The 27,203-nt window shown below is 42.5% G+C and overlaps 1 protein-coding gene across 3 annotated transcripts in view; it reads right to left on the minus strand.

Moving 5' to 3' along the window:
• kuz (zinc-dependent metalloprotease kuz) overlaps positions 1–27,203 on the minus strand; it is an 80,551-nt gene that overhangs the window by 6,257 nt on the left and 47,091 nt on the right. For all 3 annotated transcript variants that reach the window (XM_033341331.2, XM_033341330.2, XM_033341329.2), the window contains exons 2-10: positions 8,735–8,995; positions 7,099–7,293; positions 1,971–2,272; positions 1,442–1,588; positions 1,203–1,351; positions 895–1,129; positions 604–778; positions 300–477; positions 7–184 (exon numbers count right to left, since the gene is read on the minus strand). In XM_033341331.2, coding sequence (XP_033197222.1) covers positions 7–184; positions 300–477; positions 604–778; positions 895–1,129; positions 1,203–1,351; positions 1,442–1,588; positions 1,971–2,272; positions 7,099–7,293; positions 8,735–8,995 — 1,820 coding nt within the window. The remainder of the gene's footprint in view (positions 1–6; positions 185–299; positions 478–603; positions 779–894; positions 1,130–1,202; positions 1,352–1,441; positions 1,589–1,970; positions 2,273–7,098; positions 7,294–8,734; positions 8,996–27,203) is intronic.

Consider the following 27,203-nt stretch of genomic DNA (forward strand, 5'->3'; position numbering starts at 1 on the left):
CTTTACCTGAGTTCCCTCGTTACATCTAGTTTTGTTAGCCCTTGGCAATGGCGGAGGACACTCGGAGGATCGTCCATTACAAGTCGAATTGTAACTACAATCCGATTCCGCTTTGCATTGAACATTTTTAGAGAGAGGAACGAACTGGCACGATTCGCTGGAACAGCAAGGCCCTTGACTGGGACTGTAAGAAAGGGACTCGTGAGATTCCCGATTACGCAAGTCGGACGATGCATTCTGTGTCGCAAATTTCTTTCCGAAATGTAGCTTCGAGTACACCGAGTGAGAAACATATGTACCTGCATTGCGTTCCGGACTTCCTGGTGCAACCTTTCGCCGTCTCATTTTTTATCTTATCCAATTCCGATACTTGTCTCGGATAGCAACATTTATCCACGCATTCGTCGTCATCGTACCCGCAATCGCATTCTTCTCCGGCTTCGACGATCTTATTCCCACAGAATGCACCAGCAGAAGCTGCGTATAAACGAATTAAATGAAATAAGATTCACCTTTCGATCCAGATAAGCATACTTTATATCCCTTAACACTTCCTTAACTACACACATACGCGCGCGCAAGCATGCACGCACGCACACATACCGGTGAAACAATTTCTTTTCTTGTTGTCTTCGATGGCGTCTAAAACGTTGCTGATATTACCGATACTGCATTTCGAAAATTTACTATTATTAGGTCGGTCGCCGCTCGTCGCTGACGCAAACATAATATAATTTCCGTGCAATCCACCAGGTCTGCATTCCGGTGGAAAATCGTGCTGCAAAGAAAGCGCGATTAAATGCTGGGTTAGGGTGAAACGAAATGCTGCGAAAACAAACGATTACAATAACAATGTAACGATAAATCCTCCAATGTTCCACTATAAATCCTTACAGGTGATCCGAAATTATGTCCTATCTCGTGGGCCAATGTCAGCTGTGACACCTTCGGTGGTACTCTGCTGTTATAATTAACAAACGTGATGATTCCGGTATTCAAAGATCTCTTGGTGGATTGATACATTCCCCCGACAGTTTCCGTGTATGTTTTGTATCTTTCGCAAATGCCGCCGGATGCACCGGACGCCGAGGCTACCCAAGCAAGACCAAGCGTGCCGCCAGTAAAATCTCTGTTAATAATTTAGACCAGTGATATAAATCTTCTTGATACCTATATTTTCAAATAGTTGGCTCTTTTCGTACCTATATGTGAACACATAGGCGAGGCAAAAATCTTCGTGGTTGCCGAGCGAATGCAAATTTAAAAAGTTGCTAACGTCGATGTTCTCCATGCAGAACGGGTTTGGCTCGCCATACGTTTGTTGGGGCGTGCAAGCTGTATCGTCATCGATCTATCGCGAACAGAATAATCGTATTTAACGTTCAACGCGTGACAGATGGTATATTCGCGGCGCGTACAAATTATCCAACGATGTAGTCACCTTTATCCGTTGCACCTCGAATTTAATATTCCTATGTTTGATTCTGCCGTCAAATCTGGTGTCTCTATAGATGTAATTCACAGCGGTAACGTGGTGCGCGATCAGAGACAGTATTTCCTCTCTGGTCTTCTCCGCGTCATGATGTAACTGAAAGTGCAGTCGAAAAGTCAAATATTTTTGTAATTTTTACAAAGATAGCACGGCAAAGAACGTCCGACCGAAGAAAATGCAGAAATGGAAATGTTCTATCGGGCCAAGGACACCGGAATGCCGGCACGTCTAGTTTAGAAGAAAATGCGAAATGAAATTACGCCATCTCCCATTGCTAAGAAATAGTCGTACGAATGCGACTAGAACCGGGGAATTGTATGCATTCGGAGTTATTACGTTTTCGTGGTAAATTTTATTTCGCTATATAGTAAAAAAGACGGCCCATCTACTTCGGATTATCTTTCTCCTTTCAAGATCGAAACCACGTTAAAATACACTTAAAGGAAAAAACGTAGTTTCGCGTGTATTCCAAATTTACCTGTTCCGATATATGTCTCCATATGAGCGGATCGGTTTGAATAAAAAGAGAACAAGTGTTTTTGTTATCCTCCTTCGGCCTGGTTGCCCTCCGTGTTCTTCGATGACTAGGTTCGTTAGCTTCTCTCGAATATTTGTGACCCGGTGATTCTTGATCACCGTTCCACGGTTTCACCCGAGACTTGAATATCTTCTCGTTTTTACTCGTGGTTACCGGACGAGAAACGTCCGGTATGGCAGAATTTTGAACTCTGTCCATCCACTCCACCACATCATCGGTGATACCACAACCGCCGGATTCACCTACGAATAACAGTAAAACGTTAATTCTATTCGCTACGCTAATAATCAATACTTTAGAGAACAGACTTTCGAAATGAGGAGATACATACTACGTATATACTTAAACTCGTTGTTTCACCACGTTATACAGCGTTTGATAATTATACGCTAAAGACTTATACGTCCACGAATAGATTTCCTACAGGGGAAAAAAAAAAAAAAGATTACGCGTATCGCGTCCAAGTTGATCGTGATGCGACCGTGAAAGATACAAAAGATTAAACATAGTCCGACTATTCGCAATGGAATCTTGGGATCGTTAAAGTTTTGAACTAGAGTCGTTGCCAAGAACTAACAATACTACTAACGAAACGTCCGCGGGGTTCGAGGCAATTCAAATCTCTCAGCGTTCGTGCTTTCGATGGAAAGTAACTACGGGGGAAAAGCTGGATCCGTTAAAGCGTAGAAGGGTTGTTCCCCGAGACATTTCGACGAAACTCGAACATTCGATACACACGTATAGGTACTGTAGGAACGTAAGAAATGGAAGCGGACACGAGCACGCGTCTCCTTGTTTTCATCTTGCGAGGGAAGTTTATAACGCGTCGCAGCGGAAGCGCCGATGCGCAGTTTAATTATTCGCGTAATTTCGAAATGCAGGGAGCTGTGTCTGTAAAGCGGATGCACGGACATAATGCGCCATGTAATGGCAAACTCTAACCGCTTCCCCTTGGGTGTCATATCATCCGTAACGGCGATGCTATTATTTTGAGGACGTGGTCACCCACCTACGTATGGGTGTGAAATCACACTTCCTCTTTCATCGTCCACCGACCGACACGGCACGGCGTAGCGCGACGTAGCATACCAACCAGACGACCGGTCGAGCAAACCTAGCAGAACGGCGAGCGAGCAGAGGCGTACACGCGACATTCTATCGCGTTTTTTACGAGTCGAGATTTTCATAATTTAGCTTTAAAGGCCCAGCTTCGACGATCCTTTACTTTGCCGTTTAGCGCGTTCGTCGTGTGATTCTCGCAGGTCACGACCGTCCACATATCACGCGTATCTACCGAAATTCTAACGTAACTCGAAAACGTAGCTAGAAAGTTATTCTATTTTTCAGGAATAAATGTTTTCTTAAAATTTGTAATTTGTCGTTTGATAGCTCAAGGTGTAAATCATTTGTACGGTATCGATTATTCCACTTTAACCGTATCAGGGGCGAAAAAGATCAACAAATTTGACAAGGATCTATCAAAAAAAAGCGATTAACGATAACGATACCGATCGTAATCTGCCCTTAGGAACAATATAAAATTAAACAACGTGTAACGCGTACGCCGTTATAATCCAAGCGATAGTCGATTATAATAACTCGTGCAACCAAATTCGAGTGTCCCTGCATCGATAACATTGTATTAATCCTATTGCTAACGAGATGCTAACGGATGCTCGTGATCGGAGAGATGAAAGCGCGACAATATTTGTAGCCAGTTAATACCTGATATTATGGTCGAGCATAACGGTAACCGATCAGGATCGCCGTTGCGTGCCTCCGTCCAAATTCTCTTTCTACCTTTTACAATCGAATCGTAGAGCACAAGTATCGCGTAATAAGAACAGGCTGATATCGTTGGTCTTGCTATCCAGGATAATTGCAGTGGCCGCGGCTGGTTTTATCGGCGGGTTAACCGTGAGCCACGAGCTTTAATGACTTGGCGTTTCGATGTCACGATGTTGGCCAGCTTTATCGATATCACCTACGCGGTAGCGTTAATTCGTATCAGCGTTATACGCTCCCCAATCTCCAACAGGGGACCTTTCGCTTTTACTCTTCGCCAAAGACTAACAAAGGAAACTTGACAGATTGGCTCGTGATTTACATCGACGCGTCGCACAACCTGATCGATGCGAGTAATAATCGAATCGCGAAGATAAACTCATCGACGACGATGAAAAATATAAAAGATACGGAAAAGTATTTCGTACAAAAATTTGTAGGACGGTCCTGAAAAGCTTGGGCAAAGGTCGTATTAAGATTTTTAAAGGGTACGTGTCTTTGTAGCCGTAATAACGCGCGGTAATTTAATAACGATACTTGGGAAGGAAAGTGAATGGCGCAAGGGAACTCGCCGGTCCTTAATTTTGCAGATTCATAACGGCACGCACACTGCTACTCGCGTCTATCCCGCACGGAAACAGGCAAGATGGCGGGTGTTCTCGTCCGCGAAGCGCAATATACGCGAGAAGCACGATAAATATTATACACGAAACGGCAACTGTTTATTCAAGCGCCGGTTATTTGCATAAAAGCTGTAAACACGCTGGAGATGGTCAGACCGGGGTGAAATCTGCACGCGTATATCTATAGAAATGGAACGGGGCTGAGCTGTGTTCTCGGCGATGTCTAATTCGAACTCGGCCAACACCTTCCACCCTTGTTTCTCTCGTACCGGTATATGCACCCGAATAGACCACTTTCTTCCGTAATGATATCACGAATAGCGCGAGGAATTCACCCTATCAACCTGCTCGCTGGAGACTGTACCTTTATATGGAACGCGTAATCTCTCTGTATGGCCGTACACTGGTTTCAAACTGGAATAGACTACTTCGAACAGGTTCGAACATGTAGCCAGTTACCAAAATGTTCGGTAATAACGAGCCTCTTTTAAAACAACGAGCATTTCCGCCAAGTAATCCGACTAGTGTTATCGAAATAAGCGAGAAGGAGGCGTGGTGAGAGCGAGCGAGTTTAAAAAACGACAACCGAGAAGGCAACGTCGTCGACGCATCTTTTCCAGGGTCAAATGGACCAGAAGCTCGATTCGGCGTTCTCGATCAAGCTGTACGCGCACGTCGTTAAGCGCTTTGACTCGATGAGACCTTCGGGTTCAGCCTGCTAGCTACGCGCTACTTGTTTGAATTTGACTCTCTAACTAGCGTGCGCGACGCGTGTCTGCGTGCGCCTCTATTCACGAACGCGCAATTCAGAGTCGGCTACGCAGACCAGCGTGTGTCGTTAAGGCGATTCGCTTAAAAACTGTACACGGCTGGGTGCTCCTTTAAGGATGGCTCGTAACGCCGACTGTTTAGTCCGTCGGTTCGAGAAAGGGAGAAACCTGTGTACGTCGCGTGGTAAAGGGGTGCTGTCCGTCCAAGTGTGTAAACGCAGGGTCGCGTGGCGCCGTTGCGAATATGTATGCATTCGCGTCGACGCGACCTGTCCGTCGGATCTATAGAGGCGGTACGCGCTCTATGTTTAGAGCCACGGAGAAGAGGCGCCGTGCTTTTCTATCGCCGAACCTTTCTTCCGCATTCTACTCGCGGCTACCCGGCTTTTGTCAACCGCCGCAACACGTCATTTCTTCCTAACGAAATTTCTACGCGCGACTCTCCGTTTATCTTTGCCTATCTTATCTATCTTTGTACGACGTAAGTGGGTAAATAAAATCGATCGAAAGAACCAACAAGTAGATATTACGATCTCGTTCAGGTATTATAGCGTAAGGAAGTTGTTTAAAATCACTTAACACGATATTGACATTTAGTATTTTAGAACGGAATATAAGTGGAAATAAAGCTTCGGATAAAAATAAATCTTTCTACTTTCGAGTACCGAGTATCGAGTAGATTGTTAGAAGTCAACCGGATTTCGCAGGAAACAAAGTTGCATTCTGATATACGTACATAGACGCACGTTCGAACGGATATATCTATGAGGGAAAAATTTGTGCAAAGAATTGACTAGTTGTGACTTATTCTCAACGCTGATAAGAACAAGCGACACGGCAATACGATTAAAGACGAAAGCGCTATCACGCTGATATTTCAAACGGCGCTCGATCGCTCTCACGGAATAACAAAGTAAATAAATTTGCTGCAGAAACAAGTCGTATCAGAGATTAAAATTTATTTTAACGATTTCGTGCTTATTTTATGGCCCGTCCTTTAGTTTCGTACAGCTCTGATCCGTCTTATGCACCGTTATGTAATTGTTTATGTCCAGTAAAGAGCTTATCTTCTTACCACTTTATTGCTCCTTCGAAAGTTTGATCGATATTTATTATCGCATTACGATCTTGGTACGTGTAACCTGTACAACGTTCATGGTAAGAATGGTACGCGAATCTTTACCACTGGCGGTCTACGTACTATATTTTAGCATAAGAAGCTAGGCTAGATCGAGATACAAGATAGAGCGGCCTTCCTTTCGGAGATTCCTCGACTAACGTGCGTCGTATTTCCATTATTTCGCTTCGTGGACGCGGTTAATCGCGTTACCCAATTGCGCGATATACACGGTCATCAGAATTATCCATGCAAGTATATACAAATACTATCGATCGTCGTTTTTAGATTCCGTTTTAATACCGTTTGCACATTCGCGTAAACAAATTTGCCACTCGACCAATTTCACTGTGCTTCGAAAACGCGTAAAGATTTTTAACAAGGACGCGGGAGATTTACGTTTTATCGAAGGTAGAGGTATGTGAAACTGCCGTTTTAATCTGCCGTGGAAATGCGATCTGTGTAATTAAAATTAATTATTGCGTTTAATTAGATCGAATGATGCATTACAACACTTACTCGAAGCGTGGTTAGCGTAGTTAGTTAATCGTAATAATCGTGTAAAATTAGATCTGTTCGTTAGTCTAAAAAGTTTTACCGTCATTTTTCGTTCGATTTTTCTTCGCTCGACAAATCTAATATAACGATATATCTGGTCTAAAATTGTTCGTTGGACCGATTGGAGCGATTTTTATGACGATAATATTATTTAAGAGAAAAATATACCGAACGGAGAAAGCAAGAAAAAAGGAGACGGAAAAAATTCGACGTACCTTTTCGAAGATGGGCGTATGGGTCCCCGACGTTATTTTCGTGATAAATGACCGAATGTAACGTGTCATTTATCTCGTGCGGCGGAAAGTAATAGTGCGCCTTTTCCACGTACCACGCGCCACCGCGAGGCGAAATGATTTTTCCGTGGAAAACACCGTCGCTGATGCTTCCGAACACGTGACTGCCAGGTTCACCTGGAAATAATAACGGTCCTACATATTTAACAATGATGGTCAACTATAGAGATATTTCCGACAAATTTTCGACAAATGTTCGTAATGCGGTCTCCCAAGTTTCAGCGTTCGGCTCGTTAAATATGATTAATCTTTCGAACTGTGTAATTATCAAATGCGATAAATTTAGCTGCTTCTCGCTGTTTCGAATAATATGAAAATATACAAGTTTTTTTTTAATCGTAATATTCAAGCGTTGCAAGTATGTTTCAAGATTTTAAGTGATATCGCTTTAAACGCGATCGGAATATGCATTTCGTTTCTTTTAAAAAATAGAATACTGCACCACGGAGAAGATCGTGCAGCGTTTAATTCCTTTTTCTCCGTCGCGTCGTACAGAGGCATAAATATTTACATCGGAAGAAACGTTATATCGGACCCATGTCAACCGGTTTTTCCTATCCACTTTGATAAAATGGAAGAAAACCTCGTGGTCGAGTATCGCTGAATGTCAGCAATTTTTAAGATAGATTTTTCTCTTCTTCTCTTTAAAAATCGAAGTAAGAGATTTGGCCGTTTGCTCCCGGTCCACGGTAAACGCGGACCACGGTTAGACGTAACCAGGTGGCCGAGGGTCGCAAGTGCAAAAGTGAAAGATAAACCGTTCCAACAAGCGAGCCGATCTATAATTTAAAACGTCCTCCTTTGCACGAACTCCTGTAAATTATTAGAGTGGAAATAAAGATCTCAGCCAGTACGTACACGCACTTTTGCGTGCCACACCTGGTATCGCGCGCGAATCGCGACTGGCTTAGGAGCAGATACAACGCTCGGACTATACCGTAAAACGGTACTGACTCGTTTCAGAATAAAGTTTTACAACGTAACAGCGCACGCGTAAGGAGCAAGGAGCTCGTGATTTACGCTGTAGCTATAGGCATAGGTATAGGGAATCTCACGACTGTTAGACCATATTCCGTGGTGCGTCGTATTTCACAACTATTTACTGGCTGTTTCGTTCTTTTCGCGTACATCGTGCACCATCGTCTGCGACCATCGACACCGCGCGCACCTTCACTCTACACGCATCTTCCGTAATTTCCACGCAGAGTTCGATAACCTTCTCACTGGGAACCGCGTTTCTGTTCACATTTCAATATCAATGGATAAGTGGAGCAACATACGAAATGTTCTATTCTGAAACGCCAGGGAGCAAGCTATCGACACTTGTGCAATTTTCGAAAAAACCAGTCGTAAACTAGACGAATGATTTTCAAAGCAATTACTTTTATCATTTTTGTTTCGGCATTTTCCTTCCCGTCTTTATTACGTATACGTATACGTATACGTATACGTGTACATAGACCGAAGGAATTATCGCAAATTATCGTCTCAGCGCTGATTGAAAATCCGATCGCAGAAACGCGTAAGTGAGAAAAGAACGATCAAAGCTGCAACTTACCAACCAAGTGGCCCTGGTAAATATGCGAGGTATCGAGGTCTTCCGTTTGACCGGAAGGGCCTTCGATAATTAAGTTACTGCTAAAGGTAGCCAGATCTCGCTTCAGTCGGATGTGGAAGTCCCTTCCGTGCGAACGAAACTTCAGAGTCACGGAATTGTCGCGGGTAACCGACCTCTTGGCCCTCAAGTGACCTCGGTGGACCTCTTCGGTAGGATAAGAGAGAGGTTCGTAGTGGCGGATATATTCGTTCAATCGACGAGCTGCAACACAGAAAAACGAACAGGCGATGCTTCAAACTGGTCTTTAACCATACTTTCGAAGGCATTCGTTGAACGATGCGGGGAATAACACGAATCGTTGAACTTCATCAAGTAGGATTCGCTGTGAATTTTATTCCTTTCCATTCCGAACTTTCTTCGCTATGTAAAATACGCTTTCGTCGTACATTTAAACTTTCTCGTAACTTGTTAGCGCATCGATACATCATTCACCGTACAGGACTATATATAGCTGATTCTCACTTAACTTGACTCACTTAATTGGGTAATTATTTGGAACACGGACGATCTCACTGATTTCATTTACCTTGAAATATGTTATCAAGATTATCGTTCTGAACATCTTTCTCCTATACGTGTTATATCCTTTATATGTACGCACTTAAAGAGATCCAGATTTCTGGCTTTTCGATTAGGTTTAAATTAAATTGCATTCGATTTAAAGTTATATTTGCTTATATTTACTAGTACATTTTATTATTAACGCTATATAACTGGAAATATTTTCACTATTACGAGTTACGAGTTATAAAGAGTTACCGAAATTATGTCGTCGTCGTCGTCGTCGAATTTAAATCGAAGATCTCATTCACAACCGTATATGCAAGGCTGTAAGAAGCGACTTGGAAAATTTTACTTCGACATCGCGCGAATTATCGATCCCGCAGGTGAGCGAGCGAGCGAGGAGTTTTTAAGAATAAAACTTTTGTCCGAAAATCGGACACCGTTTGTCCACTTGTGAGATTGATACGATGCGGCGTTGGATTAAATTTTTACGAGCGTGCATCGCGTGTCGTCTTGAAGTAGAATTTTCAAAGACGCTTGTTACGATCTGGCATATGCAGCTGTGAACGAGAGCTGTTCCAAATAATTACCGTCTCCTCTTATTCGTTAATTTGCCCGTTACAAAAAGTACGACGGTAAGCTAACTTTTCAAACAAGATACTTGAACGAAAGTACGCCATTTATATTCAATCAAATAAAGTAATAACGAGTGGATTCGCTTTGAAGCAGGCTGAAATTAAATTCAGTTTGAATTTGAATCTGGCATGAATTTAACATTGCGATCAATGATCGAGATTTCAAGTGAAAAAGTAAAGCAATTTTCCAGGACAATATTCCACTTGAAGTAATTAACAGCTTATTCAATAATTCTGCAAAATAAATTCTATATTACACACCAGAGCGTTATATTATCCATCAACGTGCAAAATTTCGAAATGGTTAGTATATACAATACGCGTACTGTGCTGAAATTTTTTTTACAGCGAATATGAAAATCATTTAAGAGTCGAAGAGTATTACTATCGCGTAAAAATAGATTTTTATATCGCGCTCGGTTTATAAAACCGGGAAGTCATAGACTTGCATTTTTCGTAGAAAGTAAGTTTCATCCATAATTAATTTCGTTAAAAACAGAAATATCGCTCGTGTTTTACGCGTCAGATATTTCTGGCACTCGAAGGAACTCCGTCCATATAGTCCTGTAACCCGGTCAATAATCGTGACGCTTCGTTGCTTAACAAGTGCAAAGATGCTTGCTAATTCAGCGTATAGAGGCAAACCAAAGCGAAAGTTTATACGAAACGAGTGGTCGTTACATGCAACCAAGAGCGAGAGTTTTGCATCGACGAGTAATGTCCTAATGAACTATATACGCAAATATATATTGCGAATAGCTTTAATACAGCCGTTTATCGGAATCCGAACTAGACACGGACATAGGATAGAATTCGAAAATTCGAAGAACAAACGACAGGGAAAATTCCAAATACGTTGTTACGAAAGATAGATTTCTGTTATTGGCAATGGCTGACTTGTCAACGAAGATCGTCGCGTGGTTCGTTCGCGAAGAAAAGGAAGATAGAATGTCGCTTTTCGACGAAACGAGACAGAAGAAGGCACGGGAAAGAAAATATCTGAGAATTAATTGCGAGAAATTGGAGAGTTAGTATCGGTCAGAAGAACGCAACGTTACTTCGTTTACTATCGTTATCTTCGAGTTGCACGCGTTCCACAAGGTATATGATCGCGCGAAATAAAGTCAAAAGAGAACGGTCCAAGTTCGATAACCAGTCATCGTTTCGAAATGGAAAACTTAATAATTTGCTATCGCTGGCGTTAACGTAAAATTCGCATTAAGATCTCGGAGAAACCGACAACTTTATTACGAATTTCACGGAAAACTACGTTTTATGGAAGACACAACCATCGCTCTGTACAAACTTGGCTCTTACGTAATCTTATAGAAACTAATACGAAAAGAAGCTAACATTTCATTAAATCGTATAAATCTCGTAACGGTTCGCTGCAGACGGTGGGTTTAACTTTTAATCCGAATGACAGAAAGAGTACGTTGGGTAACGCGTACCTAACGGATGCCTACGACAGAAAAGGCGGCAGCAATATGCTGAAAGCGCAGAGAAACGTGGAACGATGGGATTGAGAAACGTGAAATGGTCGTCGCGACTTTCAATTTTCCAACGAACGCTTTTCCTCCGAACCCTTGTACCGCGACAAAAAAAAAAAAAAAGAAAGGAGAGACAAAAGCAAAAAAAGGACATCGTAATAACGTTAAAAACACGGTGGAACGTAGTCGTGTAAAATTAGCGTTTACGGAGAAATATACTAAAATAGAAGATACTTGTATCGAAGATAGAAATATACCGAATACTTTGAATTTAAAAACATCTCTCGTTTCTTTTTCTCGTGCATACATACTTTGGTTATACGACGCTCTAACATTTGTGCAGAAATTACAAAGAGAAGTTTAGATATTTTTCTCCAATTTCCACAGGTACGGACGAACGAAACGATAAGGAGATGCTGTCGTAAAATAGCATAAACCTACGTTGATATCAGTTGCGAAATTGGATTAACGCGATCAAGGTGATGAAAGAATCGAGGTAAGTGGGTCACCACGCACGGGTCGGCATTGTACCCGATGTGCATCGTGGGCGTAATTGGGCCGATACGACGTTGCGACGGCGTTACCTTTAAATTAGCGTAATCGTGTAATCCGAACGGGGAAATTTCCATTTCTCGTTTACTCCGGGGTAACGTACAGCTTCGATAACTCGACCACGGCAAAGATACATACACGCGTTCTATCAAATTTTCAGGTCATTTAAACGCTACGATGGTTTGGTCGATTCGACGTTGGAGATCGTGTTTCCGCGTTCCGATCGTGCTCCATCGAATCTTCTCTGTAAAACGCTACAAAAAGCAACATGCTTCCCTGATCAGCTGGTCGGGGATCGGTTTGCTCCAATGTTTTGGTAAAGATTTTGTTTCTGAACGTCGTTTCCTCCTTCGAGAATACAAATCGTATCCCGTGGCAAGAGAAGTCTCGACGGTTTACGATGCGAACCCATCCTTCGAAGGACACTGGTTTCCTCCAACAGCATTTACTCAAATACGCGTCTCTGTATGTAGTTTGGCAAACAAGAGAAGCACCATTAAACGTTGCAGCGTGACTATGTGGATCGCTTTCGAAAAGAAACTGCGTTTAGTAGTACGGTTAGATCCTGGACTAAATATCCTCGAGTACAGGATGCAAAAGTTGTTATCCGATTTACCAAAAGATATAGAACGTATCGTTAGGATATTTAAGGGATCAGAGAAATTTTCTAATTTCATTGCCTCGGGTTATGATCGAAAAGATTTCGCGGAAGACGTTCCCGGCATGGGAATCGCGTCAATAATCACGTGGAAATTCTCGTAGGATTTCAGCGAAGACGCGAAGCGAAGAAACGAAGCGTGTCTTTGTTCGCCATTATCGAACTCAGCGAGGACCGAATAAAATTCAATGAATCTCCGCTACGTGCGTCTTTCGCAGTAGCAGTAGGAGTAGCAGTAGCAGTAGCAGTAGCAGTAGCAGTATGTAGTACGTAGCAGCAGTAGCAGTCGGTCAAATTGCGTCTGGCATCGATCTATTGACTCGGGCATGTGCTCCCTTCTGTCCGGAGAGGAACCGGTTTCCGGTAGCTGGTTCTATCCACAGGAAACATCGTGGTTGCGAGGGGCGTAACTCGCCACGAACCGATGCGATGGATCCCTCGTTCTATGGTTTATGAACATGTACGATGGACACATGGTGCGTTCGCGATCAATCTTATCTGCACGCACGCGCATTATATGCATAGAAATAAAAAAAGAAAGAAAATGGCAGCAGAGCGAAAGACGAATAGATAGGCAGGCAGAGAGAAAGGGAGAAAGATCATGGAAAAACGAAACGAGCGCAGAAGTTATCGAGAGAAGAAAACGCAGAGACGACGAGAGTAACGTAATCCGTCAGTCGATTTTACATTGCATCTATCGTAACGGAGTAAACGTCCTATTCGTGTGATCTCGAACGATATGATTTTATAGTGCGTTTATCGTGCACGTTTATCGCTCAAAGATACAAATTTATCGCGCTAATGAAACTCGATATAATATCGTTACAGATAACGTTACCAACGTGACGATCTACATATTATTATACGTATTAAGTTTTCTTGTTACAGACAATAGATATAGCATTTAATATTTCCACGTATAATCTTATCGAGTTAAAATTTGATCGAGATCATACAGCGCGCAAATCGATGAAAAGACTATTTACCTAAATGATTCTATCGTTCTCTAAAATATTCTAAAATAATGACTTTAAAATAAGGTATTTTAACAGCCTTGGATATTTGATACAGCCACGCAGACGATACACGTTCAGTTTCCGATATTTCATTGCTATTAGTAAATCGTTTAGCAGCGTCGATATGATGGAATACGGTGTTACGTCGTATAAAGATGCGATGAATGCGTATATGATAAAAATAAATCTCTCTCTCTCTCTTTTCTCTCTTTGCACGAAATTAATTTGGTTGTTTACCAAAATTCGCCCGGGGAAAGCAAAGAATATACCACTGCGAGTGAATGGTGAAAATAGGCTTGTCTCGGTACACGTCCTTCCTATACATTACTCACTATACGCTATACACTACACAATCTCTATCAAACTCTCTCTCTCTCTCTTTATCTCTATCTCTATCTCTATCAAACTATACAATCCTGTGCGACGTGGTTCCTGATCTACGTGGTGATTTGTACCGTTCGGGGATTTTGGCTAGATAAAATGAAAGACGTTTTTTTCTTCTCGTGAAATTGGCATCGTTGAGAACTTGGCTCGCGTATTGCCGGATAAGAAGGTTTGGAATAAAGTCCAGAAGCTTGTAAACAATGCACGCGACGTACTTAAACGCATACACGTGGAAAACATTCGTATTAAGCGCGTTAGGAAGATGTCCGGGACAAAATATTGCAACCGATCCAACATATACGTGTAACAAATAGTATCCATTTAGTCAGAAGAAGCATATCGTTAAACGCACTTTCCACGTAAACTAACAACGTTGTCCGCGATGTCGAGAAAGCTTTTTTAAATGGCATCGTCGACGACAAATTATTGTTATCGATTGGACCAAGCAGTAGCAGTTAGCTAGGAGACGATATTAACGATGGAGGAGGAATCAATTGACCTAGTTGCACGTGCCAATCCTGCCTGCTTGGCTACCACCAACTAATTTAACTATTTAGGCAGCTACTCGCACACTATGCTCGCCTAGGTTCAACGGAATAATGCTTTTGCACGAGAGACACGTTTTATTTCTACCTTGTTTCTTCTTCCTTCTTTTCTCTTTGAAAGAAAGACGAAACTCGACGAAAGTCGTTTTTCGCACAAACCTTTCGATCGCGGTAACGGCACATACGAGAAGAAAAAGAACAAAGATCCGAGTAAACATAACGGTATAAAAGGTAAAACGATATGTCGTCTTATCGAAGATCGCCTTATGTCGATCGCAAGGGATCGCAAGGGATATTTAGGGCATAGCAGCAGTGCGAACAATAGCGCAAGTTCGATGCAGATGAAGGCACGTTGTTAGCCGCGAAGCGTGGAATGCAGCGGGAGGCTTTAATTAAATTAGTTTAGGAGCACCGGATTAACATTAGTTGGCTAATTAATGTTGCGGCCAGCTGACTCTCGGAAATTACCTTTTTTGCGTAATTAATAGCCGTTGGAACAAGCTCTGCAACAAGAAGCCTCGAACGTACAAACCGGTGATAACTTACACGGGTTATTCCACTTATTAACTGTCACTGGTAATTTCTAACAACTCGTTAATTACTCGTTAATTACTCGCGCGAATGTTTCTTTTCGTAAACACAAAGGCATCGTTATTCTCGGATCGGGTCAAACAACAATTTGACGGAAGAAGAAACGTTTTTTGGTAAAACTGGTCTTACATTTTACATTTTACGTTTGAAGGCATCGTGTCTTCGTTACGAGAACATCGGAAAAGTTTGGCATCTCTTTGCCACTTTTGCCACTTTTGGCAACAGTGTCGTAAATTACTCCATAAAGCGAGCAAACTTTTATCCTTTACCCCCACATCTTAAGCGATCGACAGCCGGGCAAATGCGAGAAATCAGTCATCGATGGCTGTTGTTTTCCATCTTACGAAAACCAAAGTGGCGAAAATCGGACGAGAACCGAGAGTCGTGGTCTGGCCACCACGCACGGTAGGAGCTGTGGTACGACCACCGGCCGCGACAATCAGATTCAAACCAGTCGGTCGTAGAGTACGGTTCTCTTCCGTCTCACGAAATTCAACGGTCGTGGTCCAATCGGCCGGACACGACAGGGTAGTTACATACGAACAGTCCGAACCGTTCCAAGTTCATACGAAGACATACGAAGTTCGAGGATCGTGGTCTGACCATCGGACACGACGTAACAGCCGATATCTTGTATCGTATCTAGAACGGACAGTCTCTTAATAGTGACGCATTCAATAAATTCATACGGTACACCTTATAATCAACTGTCCGGCCTGCAACTCCTTTCCTCCGTCAACCCGCTCACAACCGCGAGTGTTCGTAGGTGTACAAAGTTTCATCGAATATTCTCGATCGATTTTTGCCGACTCTCTGGCTCTGAAGGCGATATTAACGCGATATAAGTGACAATTAAAGAGAAACGAACGCATCGCGTTCGGCACTGCAATTCGAATCTCCCTCGAATTCCGCTCTTTCCCATTCCCTCTCAAATGGAATAGATCTCGGTTATGCTCGTTCGCAATGACGTATCAGGGACATTGACTCGTGTGAAATTAGTCGCATAAACCCGAATGAAAATACGTCCGAGTACGAAACCGACGTTCGATACGGCTTCCAAACGGCGAGCACAGTCTAAATATTTATCGACTGGCAGGTGCTCTCGTACAACGTTCGAGTTACGCGTTGTCACCATTGTGTTAGAAATTTTATTAACATCGTCTACACTCTCTGTTTGCTAAATGGCGGGAATCGCGTGTTTTTCTATCGATCTCTAGCGATCAAGTAATCGCGTTTACAAGAGGGATTACACTGCCGACGACCGATTAAATTATTTACATCTGTACTTTTTTCATCATTTTGCAAATCAGATTTCGATCGGCGAAAATTCGACGTGGCATTTACGATGTATGTGATGGAAAAGCAACGATGCAAACTGCGTTTAAGATTTATCATTCTTTAACGGTGGTTGTTACAACGAATGACCCTTCCTCCCTTCTTTCGCAATTCGTGTAAGTCACCAATCAGAGATGACGCGATCTTAATATTACCAGCCAATGTCGCTACTACTGTTAATACGTTAGATCCGTAGATCTTTGTTCAATACAGTGAAAGATACGTTGCTCGAAATACACGCGACGATATCTGCTCTATCGAGTGGATTTTATAATGGTTTTGTAAGGAAGAACCCCAAAAGATGCCTAGTTGTTCGAGACGTCTATACACGCTTGCGCAAACAAAAAATGAGTCTGAAACGTTCTAACGTTGCTGACGAGATTTACGCGTTCGTTACAACCATTTCGAGCGTTTAGCTGTTAATCGCAACATCACCCGAAGATGCTTCGATCTCTAGTCCTGCGCATACGTAGCAAAAGATGTCTGACTGCTGAACACTTGGGAGAATTTCCGAGATGTAATGAGATTTAGAGTTGCTTGGTGTGCGTTAAGTGAAAAGAGCGAAAATACGAGCGAAGATACATTTACTTTCTACGCGAGAAAATATGGAAAATATGGAAAATATAGAAGCATATGGAAATGGATTTATGGACGGTAATATACTTGGGATATCGAAGGAGTAAAGCGTGAAGGCATTTGAGATGAAAAAGAAAGAAAAAACAACCAAAGAAAACTGAATATCTTAATATCAATTTTAAACGAAAAACAACGAGAAACGAGAAACGAAGACGTAAAACTGCTTTGCGTCTTTTCTTCTGTACAAATCGAGTCATTTATCCGCCGATTTTTGAAACAAAACAGGCAAAGTTTTTGTTTTGAAACGATTCACTCTATTTAGTTACTCCGGATGAATGTGCAATGTGCGATAGCCGACCGTTAGCGTTTCTATATTAACGGAAATGTATGTATTGTACGATCACCGGTTCTTGCATGAATACACCAATATATCGATTATATTCGCGTATATATTAGCTAACGAATGATATTTGCTATTCCACTCGTCCGGTTTAACTTGGCGATTCGACAAACGCTATTTTCTATTGCTATTTAGCCGTTTTATTCCTCTCAAGTATGATGCGAACTCGTTTATCATTCTTCCGACGTATTAATCGAAGGAAATTGATCGATAACTGTTTCTATTTCTCTTTCTTTTTCATCGTTCTATCTATACCATTACGCGGTTTTCTTAATTCCAACACACCATACACGAGTAAATTGCGCGAAAAGTTGCACCGATCGTTTAACCTTACGTTTGCAAAAAGATTTCGTTTTTCTTATTATCGCTTCGATCTTCAAAAATGGTAATCGTCTCCTTACAACGATTCGAATCGTCTCCTTAAAACGATACAAATATCGAGAAAGATGGGATATTGTACGAGAACGGTATTTCCAGAAATAGAACAGAATAGAATAGAAACGATCTGGTAATTGATCCCAAAGACCAATTGCTCGATTAAAGCAATTGAGAAGCAAGTCCTGTCTTGTATCATTCAGGCCAGTGTATCGTTGATAACATGTATATTTACATATATATTTTACTCGTCGGTTTTTAACGCAAAAGAGTCGAATCCGTGGTCGAATCACAAATATAGTCGAACAAGTGTTAAATGCGATAAATCGACGAAAGACGGTCGAAAACGAGGAAAATTTCTAGATCATCCTGGACTAAAGTGGTATTCTCTGACCCATTCTCTGGCGCGGTTTCATCGAGTTTAGCGGATACATATGTTCGAGCACGCTTCCGAAAGTCGCGCTAACTAACTGTTCTATTACCGAGTCCTTTGTCACAGATAAATCACAGATTAACAAGGCTATCCATGTGTTTCAAGCCGAAACTGTTTCCTGTATCTGGTATTTTCCAATAAATACACTGTCTTTCTGTCGATTAAATTAATTAAAGCTCAACCTTTAGGAAAGTTTTTCGATTGCGAGAAAATTCGCAGAGCGTTTCACTCCCCTTTCCGGTTCGTCCTCTTCTACTCGTACCAACGGCTTCCTTCCTGCACTTCAGAGTTCCTACGCCTTATGAATGCAGCTTTAGCGTAGCTCGTAGAAAAAGTACTTAAAACTTTTACGGTTCGGCTCCTTCCACGACAGTAATTGAAAAGCCTAGCGGAATAACCAGTCACGTTCAAAAATTCAATTCTTTGTTCTTTTCCGCTAAAAGGGCAAATATTTTCCAAGATTTCTGGCTAATATAACTCGGTAAGTAATCGTTGCAAAAAGACCATTTCAATCTCAAACGGATAGATGTCATTCCGAGGATACAAAACGTATCTTTTGATATTTTCCATCTCGTTAGTCGTCGTTAATAACGGCGTGAAACGTCGAGCCATTATTTTCATGGCGTCGTACGTCGCGTCGCGTCGCGTCGCGTCGATTGATTGGCGAGACGCGTCAAAGAATACGATACGACGTCCGTAAATAAACGTAGAATCGAAACTGCTTCTTGCATACTCGTGACACGATAAAACGCGAGTCTTCGAGCCTCGAGCTATAGCTTCGGTGAAATACGATAAAGAGCGAAGACAAAGGGCGAGGAACGGCCGAGGAAGCAGAGGCGGCAACATTTCATCCAGAGATGCGAAACACCGGCAGCACCGCGAGAGAACGGCAAACAACAAATTTTCTACGTCTTTCTTCGTTTTTCCGCTCTACTTCCTCATCGATAAATATCGCGCCCGCGCTCCAGCTCGCCGCCCGTGCTACTTCCGTTTTCCACGGCAATGGTAAATACAAGCGAAATTTTCAACCGTTCCGTCAAACGTTCAAACCGATCCAGTCCATCTAATCGAGCCTGCAATTATGTATTAACTTCAACTTGGCAAACGCGACGGCCCACCGGCCAAATGCGATGCAAAGCCTCTTTCGAATAAACATTCAAAATCAAATTACCCCGACTACTTGCGAATAAATTTCATATTTATTCTAACGTAAAAACGCTTGGAGGAACAAATCTAACTACGCGTTATATTTTTCGTATAGTTTCATATTATTGAATAACCAAATTGAATCACCGGTGGCAAGTCTAACAAAGAATAACAATGGAGATAAGTTGTTGAAACGGACGCTTTGACGGATGTGCAGTTACATTACTCATATGAAAATCGAACAATTAATGGTAAATACCGATTAGAAGCGATATTTAATACCTTCTCATATCGATCCTCCATGACCGTCTTCTACGAATTGAAACAGTTTATTTTCTCTTAAGATCAAATAATTACATACTGTATTTCCTTGTTTATTAGTCAACCGATTAGTTTACATATATGTTTGCGTTCAAATTCTATATGCGTATGCACGTACGTATACGACGATTCTTGATATACTCCGTAAATACGCATACCCATTGATAAACCAAGTTCTAAATACAAATTAGTTACGGTTCATTACCTTGACGCGTAGCATATCGATCAACATCGTCACGTTGTATAATCGGATTTTACAACCCGATGGATTCGTTTTAGATTCGCGTTTCGGTGCACAGAGGACTAAGTATATAAAATAACGACATACACTATCGAAACACGTTACTAATTAATGTCAAAAATATTGCCATTATCGTTTTCTTGCGAATTTATTCGCAGAATAAATATAGTTAGCTTTATCAAACCCAAAGAAGTTGCATTCCTCGCAACTGAATCGCAAAACTAGACGACGTTCCCTGAGAGCTAAGCAAGTAGCTAAAATTTCCGGAATTCTCGGCATAGCGTTACGCGATAGAAATGACGGACAGGGTGGTATCGGAGACGCCTGGTGAACGAACGTAATACCGTTTGGCTTTTCTCCGAATCTCGTGTGTCTAGGATTCGAAAACGTTAACGAATCGCGAACCAAGAGATATTGGAAAGTTTTCGTTTTCATGCAAAATTTGTGTCCACGTTTTTGTCCAATTTTCGCACGGCATTCCCTATACGCGTTCTTTTAAATTAACAAAACCATGTCAACTACAAGAAACAGTTTGGTATTTATCCGAAGCGGCGTTGAATATACGAAACGTAGTCAGTGCCTATGTAAAAGACATTAAGAAGGAATTTGTTGTTAGTTCTAGTCCCGGTAAGCTCTGCGACAGTCAAGTTTCGCGAAGCGGCCCGAAGAGAAGCCATTTCCCAAGTTTCAAAGCGGCAAGATTTTGTTTTTTCGCGCGTTGTTTGCGATCCGTCGAAGAACAGATATCCATTCGGTCTATGCTACTCGTTTTATCACACGACAGATAAAAGCTAATTTAACGTTAACAGACGACGTTTGACAAATTATTATTTATTCGACGCATCGACCAGACTAATAACGAAAAACCTGTGGCTATTTCGTATAATTTATACCGCATTTAATATTTGCCACGAGGAACTTCATGAAAAATAAGCAGAGATAACGATAAAAATATAGGAATCTATAGATTCGAATAGCTATTTACTATAGTACGTTATTCGTATTCGTATCGACGGCAGAACGTTCATTTATCTCTGTCACTTACACGTATGCAATTGAAAATGAAAGCTGAAAGCACACAGAGGATACTATACATCGCGACATCTTCCAACAGGAATGGTTCGTTTCTATCGTATCGTCCGATGACGAATCGAAAAATGCCGGTGGAGAGTATTTTATATCGCCTTCAATTATCTGCGACAGATGGTCGGGCGAACGCAGAGAGACAATGGGAATAATGGCAAAAGAACGAACGATCACCTTTTTCTAATTAAAGTCCGGTTTCTATGGGCACTTTCAGACAGCGTAGCGCAGCGTCCTTATTATTACATTTCCGTGTTCAACTTTGAGAGAATCTAATGCAACAACAGAGACTGCGAAGCAAGAAAAAAAGGCACAATGGGCATAGAAGCGCGGACGAAATCGACGGAGCACGTGAAAAAGTAGAAAAATAAACGAAAGAAAGCGAACAAAGGATACGGAATGACGTTAAACCGATAAGGATGGTCGATGCAGCGGCTATAAATGAAGCAGAAAATAAACCATTGGATATAAATGAAAGTTAAAAAGAAATCGGAAGAAACGAAGATAGAAACGGGATAGGAAAGAACGAGATAGAAATTGGAGTGCGAGATACGAGAAAGTAAAGAAGATCGGTAGATAGTCGGGTTTGCGCGTCACAGTGAGTTTTAATTTCAACTCGGACCTATCTTCCTTCTCCGCATTGCCAACTGGTGTGATAAACGATGATGCATCGAAGCGCAAAAATATCGAGTTTAACGAACTCGAATTAGCGTAGAACTAATGGAACGAAGATCTCGCAACGAGCGATTTGAAATTCCTCGTTCGCGTTTCTTTGCATGCTTCTTCTTTCCACTTCTTCCAAGTGATTATCTTTTTTTTTTCGCCAGATGCGTTGATTATGTTTTCCAAAGAAAGTCAAGGTAATAAGACACAATTCTTCAATTAAATAATTGGAAATTTTGCAACGCCTGTTTTGTCTCTTTTGCTTCACACATGCTTCGGTTTTATAACACCGAACGATACGATGCTTCGTCACTTTGAAATTTGAAAGCATCGTTAAAGCGTCAAGAGTATCGATTATAGTTTATTTCGCGAGTAGACACGACGAGTTAAATTTTTACGTGATAAAAAAAATCAGTACCCTCGAAACAACAGCCATATATCCAAAAGTCAACCGGTTCGTTCGTATCAGACTGAGTTTCGCAGTCTACGAGTCGGTCATAAACAATTTTATCGTAGTTGACAGACTGTTAATGACTTTATGGACGAATATGGGCGTCATTCGCTACAATTCCGATTCACCTTCCATATAGTATTAAAATATAAAACAACGACCGTTATTACGCGTGGTGTTCACGCGAAGGTAGCCTGGTATCCGATCAAATATCACCTCGAGTGGCCGGCATTTATTGCGCGTCAAACGCCACTTGAGCGACAGGTGGGTCGGGTACACGGGCAAGGATGAAGAGGGACGGCGACCCGTCGAGCGCGGGGTTTCGCGGGGTTCTGTTTTGGGACCGATTCTGTGGATCATCGGCTACGACGCGGTGCTTCGTTGTCCCATGCCGCTTCGTGTCCCCGGACACAGGCATGATGTGTTACGCTGGCTTCGCGTTGGTCCTGGCTGGGGGACGCTGGTGGCACGAGACACCGCGTCACGGCTAGCTCGCCTTCACTTGCGTGGTGCGTGCTATACGCAGGCTGGGCCTCAGGGTCTCCCTAGCCAAGTTGAAAGCTATATGGTTCTACGACTGGCCGCGTAGGGGAGCTCCTTCGCCTGGCCTGTGTTTGAATATAAAAGGGGAGGATGTCGAGGTGGGGCTTTGGATGAAATATCTGGGCCTCACCATCGACAGCCAACGCCTTATGTGACCTGCTGCCGAACAATCTGTGGGTCCGAGATCGGAGTGCGCCGACTATACGAGGGACTCGTCCGTTCTCCGGTCCTGTACGAGGGTCCGGTGTGGGCAGGGGATCGGATGGCGAGTCGTCGCAGTTTGCTTTTGCTAAGGAGTCTACGTAGAACGACCGCCATCAGGACCATAAGGGGATACCGGACGGTATCTCATGCGTCGGCGTCTGTCCTGGCAGCGTCTCATCCGTTCGAGTTCCAGGCCCTGGCGCTTCGAAGGGTGTACGAGAACATGAGAGGCCCGGGCTCGGGCGTCTCGAGATTCGAGGGGAAGCTAGGCGAGAGGTATGGGAGCGGTGTTGCTCCGACCTACTAGCCGAAGATCAAGTCTGTGGCTGTTAGATCGGTCCTCCCAACTGGGAGGCTTGGAGGGACCACGGAAGGCTCCCGTTATCCTTCCGGATGACGCAGGTGCTCGCAGGGGTCGTCACGCCGAGGAGATTCTGAGGTCTCCTCGGATTTGCTCGACGGCCCATTGAGGGTGGCGCCTCTCAATGTCCAAATTCCTAAGGAATGGCTGCCTCAGAATGGAAGAAGCGCAGCAGTGTTCCGGCAGCAATTCGAAAGAGGTCCCGAAGCACCCCTGTTGAGCATCAGGCGAGCCACCGTGGGGTTTTAGTCGATAAGCCCAACACTAACCCGCCGTTTCCCAGAAGAGCGGCGGGGTGTCCACGAGGATTTCCCCACGTATAAAAAAAAAGTACATACATATATCGCGAATCGTTGTCGGATCTTTGTAGTGATTTATAAATGTGTCAAATGAAATGGAAAGTCGTGTCGTATCATACACGCGTTCTATTTTAAAATAAATGACAAGTTAAACGTTCAATACCACGAGGCGAAACGAATTAAACGAATGCGTAGACAATTATCGTTGATAATCGTTAGCAAACGATATATTTTATCGTACCGTAATATTAAAGTTGTGGCGGCACTCGACGACAAATACCGCCACTCGACTAAGTAATACCGGACAGCGGTAGTGCAGTGGTTAGCGTCTTAGGTTACGAGCGTTCGGAACCCGGGTGGTTCGAATCCCGGCGCTCGTAGTTTCGATTTTTCTTCCACGCATCTAAATTAGAAGAAAAATAACAGTACCCCAACAGCGACATCTACAGCCCCAGCAGCTACAATTGTCACGGACAACATTTACGCCTCAAAGTGTATCTACGTTTGTCGTGATTTTTCAGAAATGAAAATTTCCGCCGCCCAGGCATATGAGCTTCGATCGTTAAATTTGAAACGTGTTTGAGATTAGGGTACGAGAGAAGAGAAAGAGAGAGAGAGAGAGAGAGTGGTCTGTTCTAGCCAACCTAACCCGAAAGGAAAGATGCCTGATCGAAGGAAGAGAAAAAATGAACGAACTTTATTATTCGATCGAGGCAGATGATAGATGATCAGGGCTACACGTGCCAAGCTTTTTAATACAGATCGCGTATATGTAACATTTGAAATATGCAGATAATCGTCTAACGACCGATCACATTAAAAGTTCGATCATTCCGGACTAAATATCTCAACTACGCAATGGGAAACACATTTGCGAATTATTCACAGTAACCTTTCTACTTGTGTATATCCGACCAAGCGAACCAAAACATATTTCCCACATAACAAACAAACCATTAGACAGCACACACCAACGATATCTCGTTCTACTAAAATATCTTTGAGCACTTACTGTTTCGTCTCATTTCCAAACCAATCTACATAGGTCGTATTATAACCAAAAGCAGCATGCTAAAATACTATAAAAAAATCGTTTGCACGAAAGCTTCACCGATTAAAACACTCGATCCTCTTGAAAGATCTATGTACTTTACAAAAAAAAAAAAAAAAGAAACGTTGAATTTGACTGAGAGAGTTTCTTAAAAGAAGGAAAAGAAAAGGGAAAATAAATGCAAGGTAAGTTATTTATATACGTATTTGCGAACGCCTGTGCACACGCGCATTGGAGAAAACGCGATGAGAAATTCGCTGGAAAGAGCGGCATTGAAGAGGACAAAGGGCGAGAGTTTACGATGTAACGGAGAGGATGAAAAGCGTACGGAAATCCCATGATGCGAGATATAACGCTGGGGTAAACTTGCGGACGTGTCAGCGTCGCGACGTTAAAGCACGTTCGCCATGAAACGATTCTCGGTGCGTACATATAACATCTAGCCTCATTTATGCAGCTGCGTTTTTCTCATACGCGCCGCATCCGATAAAAACCTGTACTCTGGCAGCCTAGCATTTGCCTACAGGGAATGCCTGTTATAATGCTGTAAAAGCCCGATAAAGAGTCACCATCCGGTGCAAGAAACCTCAAGCGCTTAATCGCAATGATTACCCACGCAATAATAATCACGATACTTTTGAAATTCGAACTCAAACGTACGACAGCACGATGATTCGACTATTTTATTCGCAAACATCCGAAAACTGAAGGAGAGGCAAATAAATTTATATCTTGGATGACGTCGGATAGTTATTTTTCTTTCCTCGTAATTCGACAACGTTTGTAGCAGCGCGACACAGTGCGGAGAAAAGCAACCTCGTTACGAAAAGCTTTTCTCCCTGTTATGGTGCATGCACAACATGCGTATTTATACACGCGGAACTGTCGTGCAGATTACTCTGTTTGAAGAAAAGTTTGGAAAGCAAAACAGTCACGACGTGTGCGAGACACGACGCAAAACAAACGATCCGATTAAGTGTCCTGGCCGATCATGTAGTATGTAAAGAGTAAACGTTTAAAACAGTAGGCGTCGTCGACTCTACATACCAAGGGAATAATCGGGTAAAGCTCGACAGACAAAATGGCTTAACGCAGCACACTAGCTCCTGTAGTTCACTCGTTAAATGGACATATCGTGCAACATTCGATTAAAATTTTCTAACCAAGTTCTACCCAATTTTGGCTCCATTTTTGGCTCCATCCAAAGTTTCTGGATGAATTATCCGTGTCGATAAATACCAAACTTACGCGTTACTCGCGTGAATAATAAAATAACGATCAATATAATACGTCGAATGTAAAAAGGTCTCGTTGTTGCAACCACGTTTGCTCTTCTCAACCTCGCGCGTCTCGTTCAAACCAATTTCATGCGGAATAAAAAAGATCGACAAGTTTATTCGCACGAAGATATCGAGTAAACTCAACCGATTTATCGAAGCTACGATGAAAGATTTATACGTTGTCGTTTAAAAACAGAGAGAAGTTAAACGATAGATAATTTCGTACGCAGAGATTATTTTCCGAACTTCCAATACTATCGAAACTAGAGAAATATAATCGAACGATTAACGTTATCGACGATACTTTGGTTAACGCGTGTATCAACCGTACGAACGCGTTCCCAGCACGAATCGTACGTTCAAGCACGCGTATTTTACAAGCGTTCGCTGCCGTTTCAATAACGGAGACACAGGTATCGGGTATACGACTAAACCGACTGTGCCAGCGCACAATTTACGCAGTAATCTCTGTTTAGGCGATCGACAACTCAGGAGGAGCAAACATTAGGCGTTGTTTCGTTAACGGTAATTGGATACGTCGCGAATTAAAGGACTGTCGATACATCGACCGACAGTTAGCCATACAGAGATCCCCTGTGATCGCGTCTCAGAAAGGGAGTTGCCTCGAATTTCGATTGGCCAGGAAGCTCGATAACTGACCTGACTCGCTTTGATTAGGGATTAATCCGTGCCAATCGATAACGTCACCGCTGAAAACGTTTCTGGAGCGTCGGGATGCGCGTCCACCGGATGACGCGTGTCCTTCCAGGCGCGCATTGGAATCCCTCTGTATGAGAAGAACGTGCGTCATCTACTCCTTTCGATTGCACTGTACGAGCCGATTAAATTACTTTAGCTAATCAAAGATACGCCGCTATCCACGAGTTGCAGCACGTTTGCTATCGGATCGTTCTGACAGCTCCTAGCAACATTTTTTAACGAATACTTACGATATTAAATATTGAATTGAAGTATGCTACATGGGAAGTAGAGCGAGTAAAGTTGAACGTTTCAGCCAAAGTCCTATGTATACGCAAAAACCGTCGCATTTATAGGCTATTTGCAGAAGAAGCGAACAACATTTCTCCGACTTGAAATGTAAGACGGACGACGTTATCGGACTATTTCTATTAAATTTTCTTTGTATCGTGTTCGAGAGAACATTTATTTAATTCCTGTATATTGCGAAAAAGATAGAAAGTATTCTTGCTGAATTCGGTGCAGCGGGATTTTCATTCACGTGGAATGTCGACGTAATCGAAGGTAGACGAG

Source organism: Bombus vancouverensis, chromosome 15 (genome assembly GCF_051014615.1).
Source record: "Bombus vancouverensis nearcticus chromosome 15, iyBomVanc1_principal, whole genome shotgun sequence".
Taxonomy (NCBI): Eukaryota; Metazoa; Arthropoda; class Insecta; order Hymenoptera; family Apidae; genus Bombus; species Bombus vancouverensis.